At 46.3% G+C, this 22,187-nt stretch overlaps 1 protein-coding gene across 1 annotated transcript in view; it reads left to right on the top strand.

Annotated features, from left to right (window-relative positions):
• The first annotated feature begins 5,512 nt into the window (after nucleotides 1–5,512).
• The window catches only part of LOC124035421 (leucine-rich repeat-containing protein 49-like), a 42,808-nt gene continuing 26,133 nt past the window's right edge, over nucleotides 5,513–22,187 (top strand). The window contains exons 1-3 of the mRNA XM_046348870.1: nucleotides 5,513–5,642; nucleotides 7,624–7,816; nucleotides 17,965–18,112. Coding sequence (XP_046204826.1) covers nucleotides 5,513–5,642; nucleotides 7,624–7,816; nucleotides 17,965–18,112 — 471 coding nt within the window. The remainder of the gene's footprint in view (nucleotides 5,643–7,623; nucleotides 7,817–17,964; nucleotides 18,113–22,187) is intronic.

Raw genomic sequence — 22,187 nt, 5'->3', positions numbered from 1 at the left:
AAGCTATAAAAACAAAGAGTCACACACCATATGTATAAACTCCTAGTCATTTATTGTGTAAAACGTTTGTGCCTTCTTCAGAGTAATGTCATGAATGCTTGAACCAGGTTATGTAGACAATTAGTGAAACAAATGACAATAGTGAGGGGTATCATAATTATTAGGTTGATTATAAGGAATTGAGTGAAACTGCTAAAAGACAATAGTTTACAGCATATTGAATACTTTAGGGTATTGCTAGCATTAATCATCAACATATATTACTGTTTAATTTAATTTCACATATATATTTAATTGTTTCCAATTTCATAAAATGTTTTTACATATAATCTTTTGGGTCAACCAAAATGCATAATAAGTATAATCAACAAGGATAACATTTTGGGTGTACTCTGATAAACTGTAGAAGACAGCACATTAAAAGTGTTGTTTAATGGTGCCTGAACGGCATGAAATGAATGCACTCCTCTTCTCCTTAGTTGTTTATACAGTAATTGTGTTAGAGCAGCCCACCATTAAAGTCCCCCTAACTAAGTCACTGAGTGGTGTGGTGGGTTGACCGTACTGTATGCATGCAGTAGCCTTCTTTTGTTTATGCCTAAAGCAGGCTATGGCTTTATTTTGTAACCCATTGCACACTGCCACTGACATGCACATACAGTGCATTCGGAAAGTATTCAGACCCATTGACTTTTTCCCAAATTTGTTACGTTACAGGGATTGAATAAATATAAATCCTCATCATTTGTAGACAGTACTGTTAATGTGTGTTCTCAAGTAGCAGTAGAGAAATGTTCCTATAAAAGCAGTGTTGCAAATGGCAGAGATTACAGCCTCCCTCGCACCTGTCTCTGCAGCAGTCTTCATCAACCTGGCCAAGGCTTTCGACTCTGTCAATCACCGTATTCTTATCGGCAGACTCGACAGCCTTGGTTTCTCAAATGACTGCCTCGCCTGGTTCACCAACTACATCTCAGACAGAGTTCAGTGTGTCAAATCGGAGGGCCTGTTGACCGGACATCTGGCAGTCTCTATGGGGGTGCCACAGGGTTAAATTCTTAGGCTGACTCTTTTCTCTGTATACATCGATGATGTCGCTCTTGCTGCGGGTGATTCTTTAATCCACCTCTACACAGACGACACCATTCTGTATACATCTGGTCCTTCTTTGGACACTATGTTAACAAAGCCCCAAACGAGCTTCAATGCCATTCAACACTCCTTCTGTGGCCTCCAACTGCTCTTAAATGCTAGTAAAACTAAATGCATGATCTTCAACCGATTGCTGCCCGCACCCTCCTGCCCGTCTAGCATCACTACTCTGGACGGTTCTGACTTAGAGTATGTGGACAACTATAAATACCTAGGTGTTTGGCTAGACTGTAAACTCTCATTCCAGACTCATATCATCTCCAATCCAAAATTAAATCTAGAATCAGCTTCCTATTTCCTTCACTCATGCTGCCAAACATACCTTCGTAAAACTGACTACCCTGCCGATCATTGACTTTGGCGATGTCATTTACAAAATAGCCTCCAACACTCTACTCAGCAAATTGGATGCAGTCTATCACAGGGCCATCCGTTTTGTCACCAAAGCCCCATATACTACCCACCATTGTGACCTGTATGCTCTCGTTGGCTGATCCTCGCTACATATTCGTCGCCAAACCCACTGGCTCCAGGTCATCTATACGTTTTTGCTAGGTAAAGCTTTGCCTTCTCAGCTCACTGGTCACCATAGCACACACCCGTAGCACGCGCTCCAGCAGGTATATTTCACTGGTCATCCCCAAAGCCAACACCTCTTTGGCCGCCTTTCCTTCCAGTTCTCTGCTGCCAATGACTGGAACGAATTGCAAAAATCACTGAAGTTGGAGACATATCTCTCACTAACTTCAAGCATCAGCTGTCAGAGCAGCTTACCGATCGCTGCAGCTGTACACAGCCAACCTGTAAATAGCCCATCCAACCAACTACCTACCTCATCCCCTTATTGAAAAAAATCAATTTCTGCTCTTTTGCACACCAGTATTTCTACTTGTGCAGATGAGGATGTGCATCTATCACTCCAGTGTTAATTGCTAAATTGTAATTACTTCGCCACTATGGCCTATTTATTGCCTTACCTCCTTACTTCATTTGCACACACTGTATACAGACTTTCTATTGTGTTATTGACTATGTTTGTTTATCCCATGGGTAACTCTGTGTTGCTGTTTTTGTCGCACTGCTTTGCTTTATCTTGGCCAGGCCGGAGTTGTAAATGAGAACTTGTTCTCAACTGGCCTACCTGGTTAAATAAAGGTGAAATAAAATAAATAAATAAATAAATAGCAAATAATTCTACACACAATACCCCATAATGACAATGCCAAAACAGGTTTTTAGAAATGTTTGCAAATTTAGTCAAAATAAAAACAAATAGCTTATTTACATAAGTATTCAGACCCTTTGCTATGAGACTCGAAATTCAGCTCAGGTGCATCCTGTTTCCATTGATCATCCTTGAGATTTTCTACAACTTGATTGGAGTCCACCTGTGGCAAATTCAATTGATTGGACATGATTTGGAAAGGCTCACACCTGTCTATATAAGGTCCCACAGTTGACAGTGAATGTCAGAGCAAAAACCAAGCCATGAGGTCGAGGGAATTGTCCGTAGAGCTCTGAGAAAACATTTTGTCGAGCCACAGATCTAGGGAAGGGTAACAAAAGATGTCTGCAGCATTGAAGGTCCCTAAGAACACAGTGGCCTCCATCAGTCTTTTTTTTAACCTTTATTTAACTAGACAAGTCAGTTAATAACAAATTCTTATTTTCAATGACAGCCTAGAAACAGTGGGTTAACTGCCTGTTCAGGGGCAGAACGACTTGTACCTTGTCAGCTCAGGGATTTGAACTTGCAACCTTCAGGTTTGGAAGGTTGCAAGTAGTTTGGAACCACCAAGACTTCCTAGAGCTGGCCGCCCGGCCAAACTGAGCAATCGGGGGAGAAGGACCTTGGTCAAGGAGGTGACCAAGAACCAGATGGTAACTCTGCTGACAGAGCTCCAGAGTTCTTCTGTGGAGATGCGAGAACCTTCCAGAAGGACAACCATCTCTGCAGCACTCCACCAATCAGGCATTTATGGAATAGTGACCAGACGGAAGCCACTCAGTAAAAGGCACATGACAGCCCGCTTGGAGTTTGCCAAAAGGCACCTAAAGGACTCAGACCATGAGAAACAAGATTGATCTCTTTGGCCTGAATGCCAAGCGTCACGTCTGGAAGAAACCTGGCACCATCCCTACAGTGAAGCATGCGGCAGGGACTGGGAGACTAGTCAGGATCGAGGGAAAGATGAATGGAGCAAAGTACAGAGAGATCCAGTGCAGTGTCTATCTCATGGGCTTCTAATGTACTTTACTATCTGGGTCATATGCTTACAGCATGATCTATTCATAAGTAATATTGATCTATGAGAACTCAGCTGCCTTAACATACTGGACAAATTATTTAGACTAATTCAGTACTGTATATTATTTAGTGTATTATACATTTTGTAGTGAATCCATATATTTTATTGGTGTGGTCAGTACTAGTTTTGTCTGTTTATTGTACCAGGCACACATTTGAATCTAACATGCACTATTAATGTTATTTTTTCTAAGCTGTGCCCTTGGATCTGGTCCAGTGTTCTGGTTGCAGGCAGCTAGCCTGACAGTTAGCTGTTGGGCTGCTACTAGTGATGGTGAAGGAAATCATTGTGTTATGGGATTTCAATACTGATGTCTGCAAAAGGATAGACCAACCCACAATGTATTGATGCACTTCTGTAGATCACTTGCTCTGACCCAAATGATAAAAGATCCCACCAGGGTATGTGAAACAGTGCAAAGTACGATTGACTTCAATATTAGTGTTTGATAAGTTCTAAATATTGCAGAGTGGAGTAATAGTCTATGGAATCAGTGATAATTTTATTACATTTTGCACAAGTATTATTTTAAAAAGATATATTTAAGTGTCACAACTGTTAGAATCAGAGGACTCAAAAAAATACTGTGTTGAACTGTTTAGGGAGCAAGTTGGTAAAATTGACTGGTCACCTGTGCTCGATAGTGTAGGTGTAGACAGTGCCTGGGAAGCCTTTAAATGTAGATTCCTTGATGTTCACCACATGTGATGGCTCCCATTAGACATCTGAGTAAAGCAGAGAATAAGGCCTTTAAGAAATGTAAGAACTCTCAAGAGCAACCTGATTTTGTCCTATATAAACACCACAGAAATGAAGCACATAGCAGGATGGATGAAGCTAAGAGGGGTTACTTTGCTGATAAAAATCATTGAGAACAAATAACCCTAAAAATCTTTGGAAATCATTTAAGGAATTAGGCTGTAGTAGTACTACTAAAAACAAGCTAAACAGTATTGGACTGAACATCAGGGGGGAGATGGTATATGCAGAGGCTGCCAATTAATTTGTCACGCTGGTGTAAAGGATTTGGAGACAGGCGCAGGAATACATCATTCGGGTCTTTAATACACCCAAAACAAACACGTATACAAAACACTGGGATGTACCCAAACAAAAGAGCGAGGGTAAAGCTCATAGAACGACACGGGTAATGCACAAAACACAGGCTAAGACAACACATAGGTACTCACACAACCAACGGCTATAGGAACAATAATCGACAGCCCAATGGGGAAACAAAGGGCACATTTATACAAACACAATCAGTGAGGAATTGGAACCAGGTGTGCGTAATGACACAGTTCAGTACAGCCTAGAAGGCCATTGACGTCGACCTCCGGAACTGGTGAACAGAATGAGCAGCACTACCGGGGGGATCCGTGACATAATTAGACTCTTTTTTTTTTTATACTTCTGTTGCCAGCAAGCTAGTTAGCAAGCTGCCCACCAGTTTGAATGGAAACAACCAAGTCAAGAAGTATTATTCCGAGTTAGGGGTTCAACCAAACTCTTTTCTTATTTTGCAAATGTAGCAACATACAAAATAGCCAGTATACTAGCAGAGCTTAAATACTCCAAAGCTACAGGCCTGGATAATATTCCTGCAAGGTTTCTTAGAGATTCTGCTGAGCCTATTTGTCAAGTAGAGAGAAGGTAGTAGAGGTTAATAGTTTGCTGTCTCAGGCAAAACGAATGAGTTGTGGTGTTCCGCAGGGGAGCGTGCTTGGGCTCTACTGTTTTACTGTATATAAACGATATGAAAGATGCTTGTTCTTGCCGTTTTTTCCTTTATGCGAATGACTCTACACCTCTGTTGTCTCACAAAAGTAAAACAATGTTGGAGAGCATACTTAGCACAGCGCTTACTAGCATTAGCAAATAGCTTGGAGATAATAAGCTATCTCTGCACTTAGGTAAAACTGAGGCAATTATTTTGGGGTCCAGACCAAAATTGTGTTGATCCTCTGAAATCAGAGTGGAGTTAGGGCGTGAGGTCCTGACTACTAAAACCTCTGTTAGCTACCTGGGATGGAAGCTTGGGAGGTGTGAACATGGCCACTAAAGTGCTAGGGAAGGTTAATGCCAAGACTAAGTTTTTGGCTAGAATGTCTAAGCTGCTTGATAAGGACTCCATGAGAGTGCTAGACACTGCCCCCATTCAATGCAGTTTTGACTATGCGAGTACTTCCTGGTTTGGGGGCTTATCTAAGCTTATGAAGGGGAGGCTCCAAATAGCCCACAATACGCTGATCAGGATAGTATTGAATGTGAGTCCACATATTCACATAGGCAGGAGCTGCATTCAGGAACTCAACTGTCTGCCTGTTGAGGCTAAGGTGTCCCAGATTAGAATGGTTTTGGTTTACAGGAGTATTTATGGTTCTGCACCCAGATATCTAAATGACTACTTTTCCCATGTTAGGGATGCACACAATCACAGCACCAGATCAGGTGTTGCTAATGTGTGCTTATACAGATTCAGGAGTAATGCTGGGAAAGGTACTTTCTTGTATACTGGAGCCTGAGAGTGGACTGAGTTGTCTCTGCCCATAAAACAAGGTCCTCTCTGGGCAGCTTTGAAAAATAAAGTAAAAAACTGTTTGATGTCTTCTGTGCCCAGTTACGTTGTAACTGCAATGATGAGATGGATGTTATTCTTCTTTGTTTTTATGTTTTATTATCTTGCTGTCATACTTTGTTCAACCGTGTTCGATCTTGCCTAGTCATCTTGTTTCAAGAGGACCACAATGAAAATAAGTCCCAGACTTTATTGTGTGTTATCCTCCATGATTTTACTCATGTGCATGTGTGGGTTTTTCAAGTTTTGTGTGTACTTGTTTTTTAAATGGTCAAATTAATAAACTAAACTAAATGACCAAGCCCCACAAATCTGATTCATGTAACAGAGAACATGGATATGGCTTTAGAGGTCAGCATGGCCATTACACAATGTTGTGCTCTAGTCCAGTGGCTGACCAGTTGGCCCTCGGCATAGTGAGAGCTGTAGTAGACGACCGGGTATAGTAGACTGATCAGAGGGAATCCACCATAACTGGGCATCACATGAGCGTGTGTGGATGAGTATTGTGGTAGTGTAGTGGGAATTTATGTGGATGAGTATTGTAGTAGTGTAGAGGGAGTAGATGTGGATGAGTATTGTACTGTAGAGGGAGTTTATGTGGATGAGTATTGTAGTAGTGTAGAGGGAGTTTATGTGGATGAGTATTGTAGTAGTGTAGATGGAGTTTATGTGGATGAGTATTGTGGTAGTGTAGATGGAGTTTATGTGGACGAGTATTGTGGTAGTGTAGAGGGTGTGTATGTGGATGAGTATTGTGGTAGTGTAGAGGGAGTTTATGTGGATGGCTGCTAGGTTAAGCTCTTGTTGTCTGAGGAATGGCAGAGATACAGGCATTGCTGGTGGAGGCTGTACAGTAGCTGCATGTGAGGTATTGTGTGTCTGCAGTATGGGCTGACAGCGCTTTAAGTCCCTCCTGGCAGTGTCCACACACACGCACACACACACGCATCCCAGCGCAGATCATTCATCCTCAGAGACACACTACAGCAGTGCAGGAGAAGGCTTCGAAAGTTGCAGCTAATGAGGTTGCCCTGCCCTACTGCGAGGCTGAACACGTCATCCCCACTGCCATCCCCCTGTCCTACCCTCTGTAGCTGGCTGTGACATTGCCTGTGCCTCTGTTTCCTCATCAGCCAGCCAGCCTGCTGGTCCTCCTCACATCCTCCCATCCTCCCCCAGACTCCCTCCTCCATTGATCCTGAAACAGCCTGATGGTGAAACAGATTCCATGACAACGGCACCACTGGAGACTTTAATCTATTCCTGTTGAATTCATAATTTGCCCATATCGCTGTCGCCTTCCCTTTGTTCTTCTGCTGCTGCTGGGCTGTGTCTCTGTGTGTCTCTGTGTGTTTCTGTATGCCAGTAGCCCCCTTTTTCTCTCTCTTTCTCTCTTCTATAAGCAGAGTGAGTGAGCGAGTTCCTGCAGCAGGGGATCACTGCATTAGCGCACTCTCCTGTTCTCTCCCTCCCCTTCTCCTTGCTCTCCCCCTCCCCTTCCTGTGCAGCTGCGGCAGTGTGCCTGCGCGCGCAGGGCGGATGGGGCTGTATGCCGGAGCTGGGAGCTGCAAGGTGACTGAGGGAATGGAGAGGGATGGGAAGATCTGAGCCACGCTGTGACTGTACAGTGCCCCACCGCTACCACAACGCAAGACCCTCTAGAGCACCCTCTCCTCTCTTCATCCCCCTCTTTCTCTCCCTCTATTTGTCTAGACAGAGGTAGACTGCTGCCCTGCCTCCAGCGCCTCTTTCTCAGCTGCAACAGCATCACCAGGTAAGATCTGCTGCTACTGCTGCTACTGCTTAACCCCCTCCTCTCCACAGAGCACAGTTTCTGGCAGGTTCCCCTCCCAGCCAGCTCCCTATAGCTCAGGGCTAGGTCTGGCCTCTGCTGCAGAGGAGGACCCATACTGCCTGGTCTCTCTCTCTCTGAGCACACACTGAATGACTGCTGAGGTGGGCAGTCTCTCCCTTCCCAAGTGGCTAGTAACCTATTGTACTGCTGGGGTGGGCAGTCTCTCCCTACCCCAGTGACTAACAAACTACTATACTGCTGGGTTGCTAAGAGATGGTGTGTCGGCATGTCTCATGAATGGAAAGTCTGTTTTGTTACTGTAGAGAGAGTTTTCAAACCCCTGTTCTTTTTTCCTTGTGTGGTTTGTGGCTCTGCCTTTTACCTCCCTTAGCCTTCTATAAATAGTGGAGTTGTCATTGAGTTCATTCAGGAGGACAGGGGCTGAATGCTGAAGTAGCACTGTCTCTGCCTGTGAAAACGGTCCTGTGAAGTCCTGATTTAATAAGACAGTGTTGCCAGTCCAGAGGGCCACAGTTGACTCCTGATGTGATTAATTTCTCATGGCAGCTCTTGCTAGCCCACTCTGTTTTAGGCAGGTAATAAATCATTTAAAGCCTGCCTTACCCAAACATAAAGCTTATATAAATCAATAATGATGGCAAAATACAACATCTAGTCTAATCTGGCTTGCATTTGAGCCTCTGTCAGAGCCTTTTGATTTAAATCGTCTGAGAAATGTAGGCTACTATAATCATCGCACAGTGAAGTCCTGGTGGATAACACGTGCCTTTATTTGACGTCTGCATAGCTGTAGCTGAGGGAGAAGCCATCCCAGGCTCAGCAAAGCCTTTGGTTGAAGCGATCATTATCACAATTAGGCCAATCAGAAGTTCTCTGTGCAAACAGTGCCGAGAACGCTATTTATATTCACATGGTGAACCAACTGTACTGTTTACATTACATTTCCATATTTGTCATTGAGCAGACATTCTTATTCAGAGTGATTTACAGGAGCAATTAGGATTAGGTGTCTTGCTCAAAGGGACAGCGACCGATTATTTTCAACTAGTCAGCTCAGGGATTTGAACCAGCGACCATTTGTTCAGTGGCTCAACGCTCCTAACCGCTAGGTCACCTACCACCCTGTTTAGCCTAGTTATTCTCTTCCCATCTAAAACCAGCCCCAGGCCATGTCTGTTACTTTCAATGCCTTCTTCCACTGCCAGCCCCAGGCCCAATTAGCACGTTTCCATGTTTTATTTTTGTTGAGTTCTGGGCCCTGGGTATTCAAAAAGGGTCTTAGGGTAGGAGAGCTAATATTGGATCCATTTTGCCATAATAAGATTATATGGACTAGGGGGACCTGATCCTAGATCAGCATTCCTAATCTGAGACGCTTTGTGAATACGGGCCCTTTTCCCTGGTGGTATTGTCGACCTATGGATTATAAGGTTAATTCAACAAAAATAGAGGTTGGGGGAGCTTTTCTAAGTGAATTACTCATCATATTAACATATAGTTGCATCAGTGCCTGGTATGGCAACAGCTCGGTATCCGACCGTAAGGCTTACAGCCCAGTACATCACTGTGGCCAAGCTTCCTGCCATCCAGGACACATACATACATACATACATACATACATACATACATACATACATACATACATACATACATACATACATACATACATACATACATACATACATACATACATACATACATACATACATACATACATACATACATACATACATACATACATACATACATACATACTATATGTATATATACTATATATACTATAACTATATATATAGTTGAAGTCGGATGTTTACATACACCTTAGCCATATACATTTTCACAATTCCTGACATTTAATCCTAGTAAAAATTCCCTTTCTTAGGTCAGTTAGGATCACCACTTTATTCACCACTCCAATACCTTGACTTTGTTGTCCTTAAGCCATTTTGCCACAACTTTGGAAGTATGCCTGGGGTCATTGTCCATTTGGAAGACCCATTTGGAAAACCCATTTGTGACCAAGCTTTAACTTCTTGACTGATGTCTTGAGATGTTGGTTCAATATATCCACATAATTTTCCTTCTCATGATGCCATCTATTTTGTGAAGTGCACCAGTCCCTCCTGCAGCAACACACCCCCACAACATGATGCTGCCACCCCCGTGCTTCATGGTTGGGATGGAGTTCTTCGGCTTGCAAGCATCCCCCTTTTTCCTTCAAGCATAACGATGGTCATTATGTCCAAACAGTTCTATTTTTGGACATTTCTCCAAAAAGTACGATCTTTGTCCCCATGTGCAGTTGCAAAGCGTAGTCTGGCTTTTTTATGGCGGTTTTGGAGCAGTGGCTTCTTCCTTGCTGAGTGGATGTCGATATAGGACTTATTTTATTGTGGATATAGATACTTTTGTGCCTGTTTCCTCCAGCATCTTCACAAGGTCCTTTGCTGTTGTTCTGGGATTGATTTGCACTTTTCGCACCAAAGTACGTTCATCTCTAGGAGACAGAACGCGTCTCCTTCCTGAGTGGTATGACGGCTGCGTGGTCCCATGGTGTTTATACTTGCGTACTATTGTTTGTGCAGATGCACTTTTTACCTTCAGGCGTTTGGAAATTGCTCCCAAGGATGAAACAGACTTGTGGAGGCCTACCATTTTTTTCTGAGGTCTTGGCTGATTTATTTTTATTTCCAATGATGTCAAGCAAAGAGGCACTGAGTTTGAAGGTAGGCCTTGAAATACATCCACATGTACACCTCCAATTGACTCAAATTATGTCAATTAGCCTATCAGAAGCTTCTAAAGCCATGACATAATTTTCTGGAATTGTCCAAGCTGTTTAAAGACACAGTCAACTTTAAACTTCTGACCCACTGGAATTGTGATACAGTGAATTATAAGTGAAATAATCTTTCTGTAAACAATTTTTTGAAAAAATGACTTGTGTCATGCACAAAGTAGATGTCCTAACCGACTTGCCAAAACTATAGTTTGTTAAAAATAAATTTGTGGAGTGCTTGAAAAATGAGTTTTAGTGACTCCAACCTAAATGTATGTAAACTTCCGACTTCAACTGTATATAACCTACTGTTCAAAAGTTTGTGGTCTTTTTGAAAGAGAAGCACATTTTTGGTCCATTAACATAACATCAAATTGATCAGAAATACAGTGCAGACATTGTTAATGTTGTAAACGACTATTGTAGTTGGAAACGGTCAGATTTTTTAATGGAATATCTACATAGGCGTACAGAGGCCAATTGTCAGCAAACATCACTCCTGTGTTCCAATGGCACGTTATGTTAGCTAATTCAAGTGTCACGCCTTGGTCTTTGTATTTTGTGTTTTCTTTAATTATTTGGTCAGGCCAGGGTGTGACATGGGTTTATGTTGTTGTATTTCGTATTGGGGTTTTCTGTATTTGGGATCGCGGCTGATTAGGGGTGTTGTATAGGTTTGGCTGCCTGAGGCGGTTCTTAATCAGAGTCAGGTGATTCTTGTTGTCTCTGATTGGGAACCGTATTTAGGTAGCCTGGTTTCGCTTTGTATTTCGTGGGTGATTGTTCCTGTCTCTGTGTAGTTTCACCAGATAGGCTGTAATTAGGTTTCACGTTCCGTTTGTTGTTTTGTATTTTGTATCGTTATTTCATGTGTCACTTTTTCTATTAAAGTCATGAGTAAACACTACGCTGCATTTCGGTCCAACTCTCTTTCTACAAACGAAGGCCGCCGTTACAGAATCACCCACCACACTCGGACCGAGCAGCGTGTTAACAGGCAGCGACAGCTTGAACAGCGAAGGGAGGACGTTATGGATAGCAGAGGCATGGAGTATACGACGTGGGAAGAAATCGACAGGTGGGCGGCCGACCCAGAAAGAGTGCAGGTGCCCGCCTGGGATTCGCTGGAGCAATGCGAAGAGGGCTATAGGCGAATGGAGTCAAAAAGAAAGATACGTCGGCGCAGAGCGAAAACCGAAAGTAACCCCCAAATATTTATTGGGGAGGGGGGGGCTCAGGGAGAGAGTAGCAGAGTCAGGAGTCAGACCTGAGCCTACTCTCCCTGTTAATCGTGAAGAGCAGCTGCAGTGGGAGAGGCTGCACCACCTGGAGAAATGGACATGGGAGGAAGAACTGGACGGTAAAGGACCCTGGGCTCAGCCTGGAGAATATCGCCGCCTCAAGGAAGAACTGGAGGCGCCGAAAGCTGAGAGGCGCAGATATGAGGAGGCAGCACGGCGTAGCGGATGGAAGCCTGAGAACCAGCCCCAAAAATGTATTGGGGGGCGGCTCAGGGAGAGTATGGCTGAGTCAGGAGATAGAGCTGAGTCAACTCTCCTTGTTTATCGTGAGGAGCCAAGGAGGAGACCAGAACCAGAGCCGGTGTTAGAGGTGAGCGAAGCAGAGACTGTGAAGGAGTTAATGGGGAAAGTGGAGGAGAGAGTAATGAGGGAGTTGCAAGCTTGGTGCTTTAGGTACAAGATTCGTCCGACGGAGCGTGTCAGAGATTTGATGGCACCTGGGTCAGCGCTCCATACTCGTCCTGAGGTGCGTGTTAGTCGGCTGGTGAAAAATGTGCCAGCCTCACGCACTAAGCCTCCTGTGCACATCCCTAGCCTTGCACGTCCTGTGCCAACACTGCTCTCAAGATCTCCAGTACGCCTTCACGGTCTAGCCCATCCTGTGCCACCTCCACACTCCAGTCCTCCGGTAGCAGCTCCACGCACCAGGCTGCCTGTGCGTGTCCTCGATCCAGTACCACCAGTTCCAGCACCACGCACCAGGCCTTCAGTGCGCCTCGCCTGTTCAGCGCAGCCAGCGCCTTTCTCCTCTACTGCACTGCCGGAGTCTCCCGCCTGCCCAGCGCCGCTAGTGCTGCCAGTCTGCCCAGCGCCGCCAGTGCCGCCAGTCTGCCCAGCGCCGCCAGTGCTCCCCAGCGCCGCCAGTCTGCCCAGCGCCACCAGTCTGCCCAGCGCCGCCAGTCTCCCCAGCGCCGCCAGTCTGCCCAGCGCCGCCAGTCTGCCCAGCGCCGCCTGTCTGCCCAGCGCCGCCAGTCTGTCAGGATCAGTTAGATCCACCAGTCAGCCTGGATCCACCAGTCAGCCAGGATCCGCCAGAAGTGCCAGTCAGCCAGGATCCGCCAGAAGTGCCAGTCAGCCAGGATCCGCCAGAAGTGCCAGTCGGCCAGGATCTGCCAGTCGGCCAGGATCTGCCAGTCGGCCAGGATCTGCCAGTCGGCCAGGATCTGTCAGTCTGCATGACGCAGCCAGAGCTGTCAGTCTGCAAGGAGCTGTCAGTCTGCATAGAGCAGCTAGATCCGCCAGTCAGCCATGATCTTCTAGATCTGCCAGTCAACCAGATTCTTCCAGATCTGCCAGTCAACCAGTCTCTTCCAGATCTGCCAGTCAACCAGTCTCTTCCAGATCTGCCAGTCAACCAGTCTCTTCCAGATCTGCTAGTCAACCAGAATCTTCCAGATCCGCCAGCCAGCCAGGATCTACCGGAGCCTACTACCTACCTGAGCTTCATCTCAGTACTGGGCTTCCTCTCAGTACTGGGCTGCCCCTCAGTTCCGGGCTACCCCTCAGTTCCAGGCTGCCCCTCAGTTCCGGGCTGCCCCTCAGTCTCGAGCTGCCCCTCAGTCCCGAGCTGCCCCTCAGTCCCGAGCTGCCCCTCAAGTCCCGAGCTGCCCCTCAGTACCGAGCTGCCCCTCAGCCCGAGCTTCCCCTCAGCCCCGAGCTTCCCCTCAGTCCCGAGCTGCCCCTCAGTCCCGAGCTGTCCCTCAGTCCCGAGATGCCCCTCAGTCACGAGCAGCTCCTCAGTTGAGTGGGGTCCTGGGTGAGGACTATTAGGCCATGGTCGGCGGCGAGGGTGGATTATCCCAGGACGCGAAGGGGAGGAACTAGGACATTTATGGAGTGGGGTCCACGTCCCGAGCCGGAACCGCCACCATGGACAGACGCCCACCCGGACCCTCCCTATGGTTTTGAGGTGCGCCCGGGAGTCCGCACCTTAGGGGAGGGGGGGTTCTGTCACGCCTTGGTCTTTGTATTTTGTGTTTTCTTTAATTATTTGGTCAAGCCAGGGTGTGACATGGGTTTATGTTGTTGTATTTCGTATTGGTGTTTTTTGTATTTGGGATCGCGGCTGATTAGGGGTGTTGTATAGGTTTGGCTGCCTGAGGCGGTTCTTAATCAGAGTCAGGTGATTCTTGTTGTCTCTGATTGGGAACCGTATTTAGGTAGCCTGGTTTCGCTTTGTATTTCGTGGGTGATTGTTCCTGTCTCTGTGTAGTTTCACCAGATAGGCTGTAATTAGGTTTCACGTTCCGTTTGTTTTGTATTTTGTATCGTTATTTCATGTGTCACTTTTTCTATTAAAGTCATGAGTAACCACTACGCTGCATTTCGGTCCGACTCTCTTTCTACAAACGAAGAACGCCGTTACATCAAGTTTATAATTTTAAAAGTCTAATTGATCATTAGAAAACCCTTTTGCAATTATGTTAGCACAGCTAAAAATTACTGTGCTAATTAATGAAGCAATTAAACTGGCCTTTAGACTAGTTGAGTATCTGGAGCATCAGCATTTGTGGGTTCGATTACAGGCTCAAAAATGGCCAGAAACAAACAACTTTCTTCTGAAACTCGTCAGTCTATTCTTGTTCTAAGAAATGAAGGCTATTCCATCTTCAAGAAACTGAAGATCTCGTACAACACGGTGTATTCCCTTCACAATTACAGCGCAAACTGTCTCTAACCAGAATAGAAATAGGAGTGGGAGGCCCCAGTGCACAACTGAGCAAGAGTACAAGTACATTAGAGTGTCTAGTTTGAGAAACAGAAACAGACGCCTCACAAGTCCTCAACTGGCAGCTTCATTAAATAGTACCCACAAAACACCAGTCTCAACGTCAACAGTGAAGAGTCACTCCGGGATTCTGGCCTTCTAGGCAGAGTTCGTCTGTCCGGTGTCTGTGTTCTTTTGCCCATCTTAATCTTTTATTTTTCTTGGCCAGTCTATGATATGGCTTTTTCTTTGCAACTCTGCCTAGAAAAGCCAGCATCCATCTTCACTGTTGACGTTGCGGGTACCATTTAATGAAGCTGCCTGTTGAGGACTTGTGAGGCATCTGTTTCTCAAACTAGACACTCTAATGTACTTGTCCTCTTGCTCAGTTGTGCACCAGGGTTAACTAACACAATGTGCCGTTGGAACACAGGAGTGATAGTCACTGATAATGGGCCTCTGTATGCCTATGTAGATATTCCATAAAAAATCAGCGGTTTCCAGCAAAAATTGTAATTTACAACATTAACAATGTCTACACTATTTCTGATCAATTTCATGTTTTTTTAATGGACAAAAAATGCTTTTCTTTGCTTTTCTTTCAAAAACAAGGACATTTCTTAGTGACCACAAACTTTTGAACGGTAGTGTATATACATTGTTTTACTTAACCTTTATTTAATTAGGCAAGTCAGTTAAGAACAAATTATTATTTATAATGGCGGCCTACACCAGCCAAACCCGGACGATGCTGGGCCAATTGTGCGCCGCCCTATGGGACTCCCAATCACGGCCGGTTGCGATCCAGCCTGAATTCAAACCAGGGTGTCTGTATTGACGCCTCAAGCACTGAGATGTAGTGCCTTAGACCTCTGTGCCACTCGGGAACCCAAAAACTATACTAGGCGGTGTTAGAGGAATGCCTAAAAAATTGTCAAAGACTCCAGTCACCCAAGTCATAGACTGTTCTTTCTGCTACCACACGGCAAGAGGTACTGGAGTGCCAAGTCTAGGTCCAAAAGGCTCCTTAATAGCTTCTACCTCCAAGCCACAAGACTGCTGAACAATTAATTAAATGGCCACCCGGACTATTTTCTTGACACACCCCCTTTGTTTTTACACTGCTGCTACTCGCTGTTTATTATCAATGCATAGTCACTTTACTCCTACGTACACATACAAATTAACTTACATTTACATTTACATTTAAGTCATTTAGCAGACGCTCTTATCCAGAGCGACTTACAAATTGGTGCATTCACCTTATGACATCCAGTGGAACAGCCACTTTACAATAGTGCATCTAAATATTTTAAGGGGGGAGGGGGTGAGAAGGATTACTTTATCCTATCCTAAGTATTCCTTAAAGAGGTGGGGTTTCAGGTGTCTCCGGAAGGTGGTGATTGACTCCGCTGTCCTGGCGTCGTGAGGGAGTTTGTTCCACCATTGGGGAGCCAGAGCAGCGAACAGTTTTGACTGGGCTGAGCGGGAACTGTACTTCCTCAGTGGTAGGGAGACGAGCAGGCCAGAGGTGGATGAACGCAGTGCCCTTATTTGGGTGTAGGGCCTGATCAGAGCCTGGAGGTACTGAGGTGCCGTTCCCCTCACAGCTCCGTAGGCAAGCACCATGGTCTTGTAGCGGATGCGAGCTTCAACTGGAAGCCAGTGGAGAGAGCGGAGGAGCGGGGTGACGTGAGAGAACTTGGGAAGGTTGAACACTAGACGGGCTGCGGCGTTCTGGATGAGTTGTAGGGGTTTAATGGCACAGGCAGGGAGCCCAGCCAACAGCGAGTTGCAGTAATCCAGACGGGAGATGACAAGTGCCTGGATTAGGACCTGCGCCGCTTCCTGTGTGAGGCAAGGTCGTACTCTGCGGATGTTGTAGAGCATGAACCTACAGGAACGGGCCACCGCCTTGATGTTAGTTGAGAACGACAGGGTGTTGTCCAGGATCACGCCAAGGTTCTTAGCACTCTGGGAGGAGGACACAATGGAGTTGTCAACCGTGATGGCGAGATCATGGAACGGGCAGTCCTTCCCCGGGAGGAAGAGCAGCTCCGTCTTGCCGAAGTTCAGCTTGAGATGGTGATCCGTCATCCACACTGATATGTCTGCTAGACATGCAGAGATGCGATTCGCCACCTGGTCATCAGAAGGGGGAAAGGATAAGATTAATTGTGTGTCGTCTGCATAGCAATGATAGGAGAGACCATGTGAGGTTATGACAGAGCCAAGTGACTTGGTGTATAGCGAGAATAGGAGAGGGCCTAGAACAGAGCCCTGGGGACACCAGTGGTGAGAGCGCGTGGTGAGGAGACAGATTCTCGCCACGCCACCTGGTAGGAGCGACCTGTCAGGTAGGACGCAATCCAAGCGTGGGCCGCGCCAGAGATGCCCAACTCGGAGAGGGTGGAGAGGAGGATCTGATGGTTCACAGTATCGAAGGCAGCCGATAGGTCTAGAAGGATGAGAGCAGAGGAGAGAGAGTTAGCTTTAGCGGTGCGGAGCGCCTCCGTGATACAGAGAAGAGCAGTCTCAGTTGAATGACTAGTCTTGAAACCTGACTGATTTGGATCAAGAAGGTCATTCTGAGAGAGATAGCGGGAGAGCTGACCAAGGACGGCACGTTCAAGAGTTTTGGAGAGAAAAGAAAGAAGGGATACTGGTCTGTAGTTGTTAACATCGGAGGGATCGATTGTAGGTTTTTTCAGAAGGGGTGCAACTCTCGCTCTCTTGAAGACGGAAGGGACGTAGCCAGCGGTCAGGGATAAGTTGATGAGCGAGGTGAGGTAAGGGAGAAGGTCTCCGGAAATGGTCTGGAGAAGAGAGGAGGGGATAGGGTCGAGCGGGCAGGTTGTTGGGCGGCCGGCCGTCACAAGACGCGAGATTTCATCTGGAGAGAGAGAGGGGAGAAAGAGGTCAGAGCACAGGGTAGGGCAGTGTGAGCAGAACCAGCAGTGTCGTTTGACTTAGCAAACGAGGATCGGATGTCGTCGACCTTCTTTTCAAAATTTGACTAACATGTGCCCCCGCACATTAACTCGGTACTGGTACCCTGTGTATATATAGCCTCATTGTTGTTATTTTATTGTTACTTTAAAAAAAAGTTTACTTTAGTTTATTTAGTAAATATTTTCTTAACTCTATTTTCTTAAAACTGCATTGTTTGTTAAGTGCTTGTAAGTAAGCATTTCACGGTAAAGTCTACACCTGTTGTATTCGGCGCATGTGACAAATAAAATTGGATTTGATATTGTATTTATCCCATTGATAGTTGTTAATGACCTTTGTGGTGTGTGTTTTCTCTCTCTGTGTGTAGTTTTGATGAGCTAGCCTGCCTGGGAGAGTCCTGCTCCCTTTCTGAGCTCACCCTGGATGGGAACCCAGTAGCCCTGGAGACATGGTACAAGCAGGCCGCCCTGCGCTGTGTGCTTCAACTCAGACAGCTGGACATGAAACGTGTCACGGTAAGACATACGCTCGGTGCAACACTTTACAGAATCCTTGAAACTACCACATGCTTGATATCCATAGGGATAAAAGCTGAATTGTCCGTCAAACATGATGTCATTGTATTCACACTACATACGAGGCACTTGAGTTCAGAGGTTCATGCATTTGAAAGCTGTTAAGCAGGCAGGCAACACCCAGGTCTGAGCTTGTAGGCTACATGAACCCTGAAGTACCACACACACACCTTACCCTTAGAATATGGAGGTAATGGCCTGCAGCCAATAGGATGGACAAGTCCTCCTGAGATCAGAATCTGATTTGCACAACTTTCCACAGATGAGCACTCGCTCTATGTGACTGGTAGTAACATAGTTTGAGATATAACATACTTGCTGTCAGTGCCAAGGCAGGCAGATATAATTTATGAGTAAAATAAGGGTTAAAGCTGGCTGCAGATGTGGAGGAGCTGAACTCCTCTTGCTTTGAGACAGAAAATAATCCATAGATGCCAGGAAACTGTTACCTTTGCTCCTTGTGGGATATCTGTGTCAATACAACAGACTGGGTTTGTTCAGGGGGAAATGAACAGTGTTAATGACAAATATTCAGCGCTATTTCACCTACTAATCTAGGCTACTAATTAGTGGGAAAGGATGACAATGCATTATTGATACTATTATAAATAGCCTAGTTGTGAGAGCACTTAAGGTCCTCTGCTCAAACTGATTTGAGCCCTTATTGCATGGAACTTCCATCTCATATTGCTCAAATAAACAGTAAACCTGGTTTTAAAAAAACAGATAAAGCAACACCTCGCGGCACAACGCCTCTCCTCTATTTGACCTAGATATTTTGTGTGTATTCATTGATATGTAGGCTACGTGTGCCTTTATATATTTTTTAATGTAGTTCTGTCCTTAAGCTGTTCTTATCTATTGATGTTCTGTATTATGGCATTCTGTATTATGTTTCATGTTTTGTGTGGATCTCAGGAAGAGTAGCTGCTGCTTTTGCAACAGCTAATGCGGATTCTAATAAAATACAAAAATACAACATTTCACATACTGATTTTGTCATGCAGGTGAAAGAGGACCCAAAAGCGACTTGGCGAAAACAGAGTCTTTAATCCAGTAAAGTAAATACAAACAAAAAACACAACTTTCACTCGAAATGACGAGGACAAACTGGAGACTCGATCTTGAACAGCAGGTGAACAGCAGGTTGCCTCGGGAAGGCACTTGAACCAGACAGACTCAGACACCTGCTCACCACGCAGCATCTGAGGAAAACACGACACGACAGGGCGATACACAATCACAGCACGGTGAATTCTAAACAAGGAACCGACAGGACAGGAACGGAACACAAAGGAAGAAATAGGGACTCTAATCAGGGAAAGGATCGGGAACAGGTGTGGGAAGACTAAATGATTGATTAGGGGAATAGGAACAGCTGGGAGCAGGAACGGAACGATAGAGAGAAGAGAGAGCGAGAGAGTGAAAGAGGGAGGGGAGAGAGAGGGATAGAAAGAGGGAAAGAACCTAATAAGACCAGCAGAGGGAAACGAATAGAATGGGAAGCACAGGGACAAGACAAGATAATAAATGACAAAACATGACAGTACCCCCCACTCACCGAGCGCCTCCTGGCGCACTCGAGGAGGAATCCTGGCGGCAACGGAGGAAATCATCAATGAGTGAACGGTCCAGCACGTCCCGAGACGGAACCCAACTCCTCTCCTCAGGACCGTAACCCTCCCAATCCACTAAGTATTGGTGACCCCGTCCCCGAGAACGCATGTCCATGATCTTATGTACCTTGTAAATAGGTGCGCTCTCGACAAGGACGGGAGGGGGAGGGAAGACGAACGGGGTGCGAAGAAAGGGCTTAACACAGGAGACATGGAAGACAGGATGGACGCGACGAAGATGTCGCGGAAGAAGCAGTCGCACAGCGACAGGATTGACGACCTGGGAAACACGGAACGGACCAATGAACCGCGGAGTCAACTTACGAGAAGCTGTCGTAAGAGGAAGGTTGCGAGTGGAAAGCCACACTCTCTGGCCGCAACAATACCTTGGACTCTTAATCCTGCGTTTATTGGCGGCTCTCACAGTCTGTGCCCTGTAACGGCAAAGTGCAGACCTCACCCTCCTCCAGGTGCGCTCACAACGTTGGACAAACGCTTGAGCGGAGGGAACGCTGGACTCGGCAAGCTGGGATGAGAACAGAGGAGGCTGGTAACCCAGACTACTCTGAAACGGAGATAACCCGGTAGCAGACGAAGGAAGCGAATTGTGAGCGTATTCTGCCCAGGGGAGCTGTTCTGCCCAAGACGCAGGGTTTCTGAAAGAAAGGCTGCGTAGTATGCGACCAATCGTCTGATTGGCCCTCTCTGCTTGACCGTTAGACTGGGGATGAAACCCGGAAGAGAGACTGACGGACGCACCAATCAAACGACAGAACTCCCTCCAAAACTGTGACGTGAATTGCGGGCCTCTGTCTGAAACGGCGTCTAACGGGAGGCCATGAATTCTGAATACATTCTCGATAATGATTTGTGCCGTCTCCTTAGCGGAAGGAAGTTTAGCGAGGGGAATGAAATGTGCCGCCTTAGAGAACCTATCGACAACCGTAAGAATCACAGTCTTCCCCGCAGACAAAGGCAGACCGGTAATGAAGTCTAGGGCGATGTGAGACCATGGTCGAGAAGGAATGGGGAGCGGTCTGAGACGACCGGCAGGAGGAGAGTTACCCGACTTAGTCTGCGCGCAGTCCGAACAAGCAGCCACGAAACGGCGCGTGTCACGCTCCTGAGTCGGCCACCAAAAGCGCTGGCGAATAGACGCAAGAGTGCCTCGAACACCGGGATGACCAGCTAACTTGGCAGAGTGAGCCCACTGAAGAACAGCCAGACGAGTGGAAACAGGAACGAAAAGGAGGTTACTAGGACAAGCGCGCGGCGACGCAGTGTGCGTGAGTGCTTGCTTAACCTGTCTTTCAATTCCCCAGACTGTTAACCCGACAACACGCCCATAAGGAAGAATCCCCTCGGGATCAGTAGAAGCCACAGAAGAACTAAACAGACGGGATAAGGCATCAGGCTTGGTGTTCTTGCAACCCGGACGGTAAGAAATCACAAACTCGAAACGAGCGAAAAACAACGCCCAACGAGCTTGACGGGCATTAAGTCGTTTGGCAGAACGGATGTACTCAAGGTTCTTATGGTCTGTCCAAACGACAAAAGGAACGGTCGCCCCCTCCAACCACTGTCGCCATTCGCCTAGGGCTGAGCGGATGGCGAGCAGTTCACGGTTACCCACATCATAGTTGCGCTCAGATGGCGACAGGCGATGAGAAAAATAAGCGCAAGGATGAACCTTATCGTCAGACTGGAAGCGCTGGGATAGAATGGCTCCCACGCCTACCTCTGAAGCGTCAACCTCGACAATGAATTGTCTAGTGACGTCAGGAGTAACGAGGATAGGAGCGGACGTAAAACGTTCTTTTAGAAGATCAAAAGCTCCCTGGGCGGAACCGGACCACTTAAAACACGTCTTGACAGAAGTAAGAGCTGTGAGAGGGGCAGCAACTTGACCGAAATTACGAATGAAACGCCGATAGAAATTAGCGAAACCTAAAAAGCGCTGCAACTCGACACGTGACCTTGGAACGGGCCAATCACTGACAGCTTGGACCTTAGCGGAATCCATCTGAATGCCTTCAGCGGAAATAACGGAACCGAGAAAAGTAACGGAGGAGACATGAAAAGAGCACTTCTCAGCCTTTACGTAGAGACAATTCTCTAAAAGGCGCTGTAGAACACGTCGAACGTGCTGAACATGAATCTCGAGTGACGGAGAAAAAATCAGGATATCGTCAAGATAGACAAAAACAAAGATGTTCAGCATGTCTCTCAGAACATCATTAACTAATGCCTGAAAAACAGCTGGCGCATTGGCGAGACCGAACGGCAGAACCCGGTACTCAAAATGCCCTAACGGAGTGTTAAACGCCGTTTTCCACTCGTCCCCCTCTCTGATGCGCACGAGATGGTAAGCGTTACGAAGGTCCAACTTAGTAAAGCAC

The sequence above is a fragment of the Oncorhynchus gorbuscha genome, linkage group LG05 (genome assembly GCF_021184085.1).
Source record: "Oncorhynchus gorbuscha isolate QuinsamMale2020 ecotype Even-year linkage group LG05, OgorEven_v1.0, whole genome shotgun sequence".
Taxonomy (NCBI): Eukaryota; Metazoa; Chordata; class Actinopteri; order Salmoniformes; family Salmonidae; genus Oncorhynchus; species Oncorhynchus gorbuscha.
Note: the sequence above shows the minus strand (reverse complement) of the source record. Positions and strands in the feature narration are given on the sequence as shown.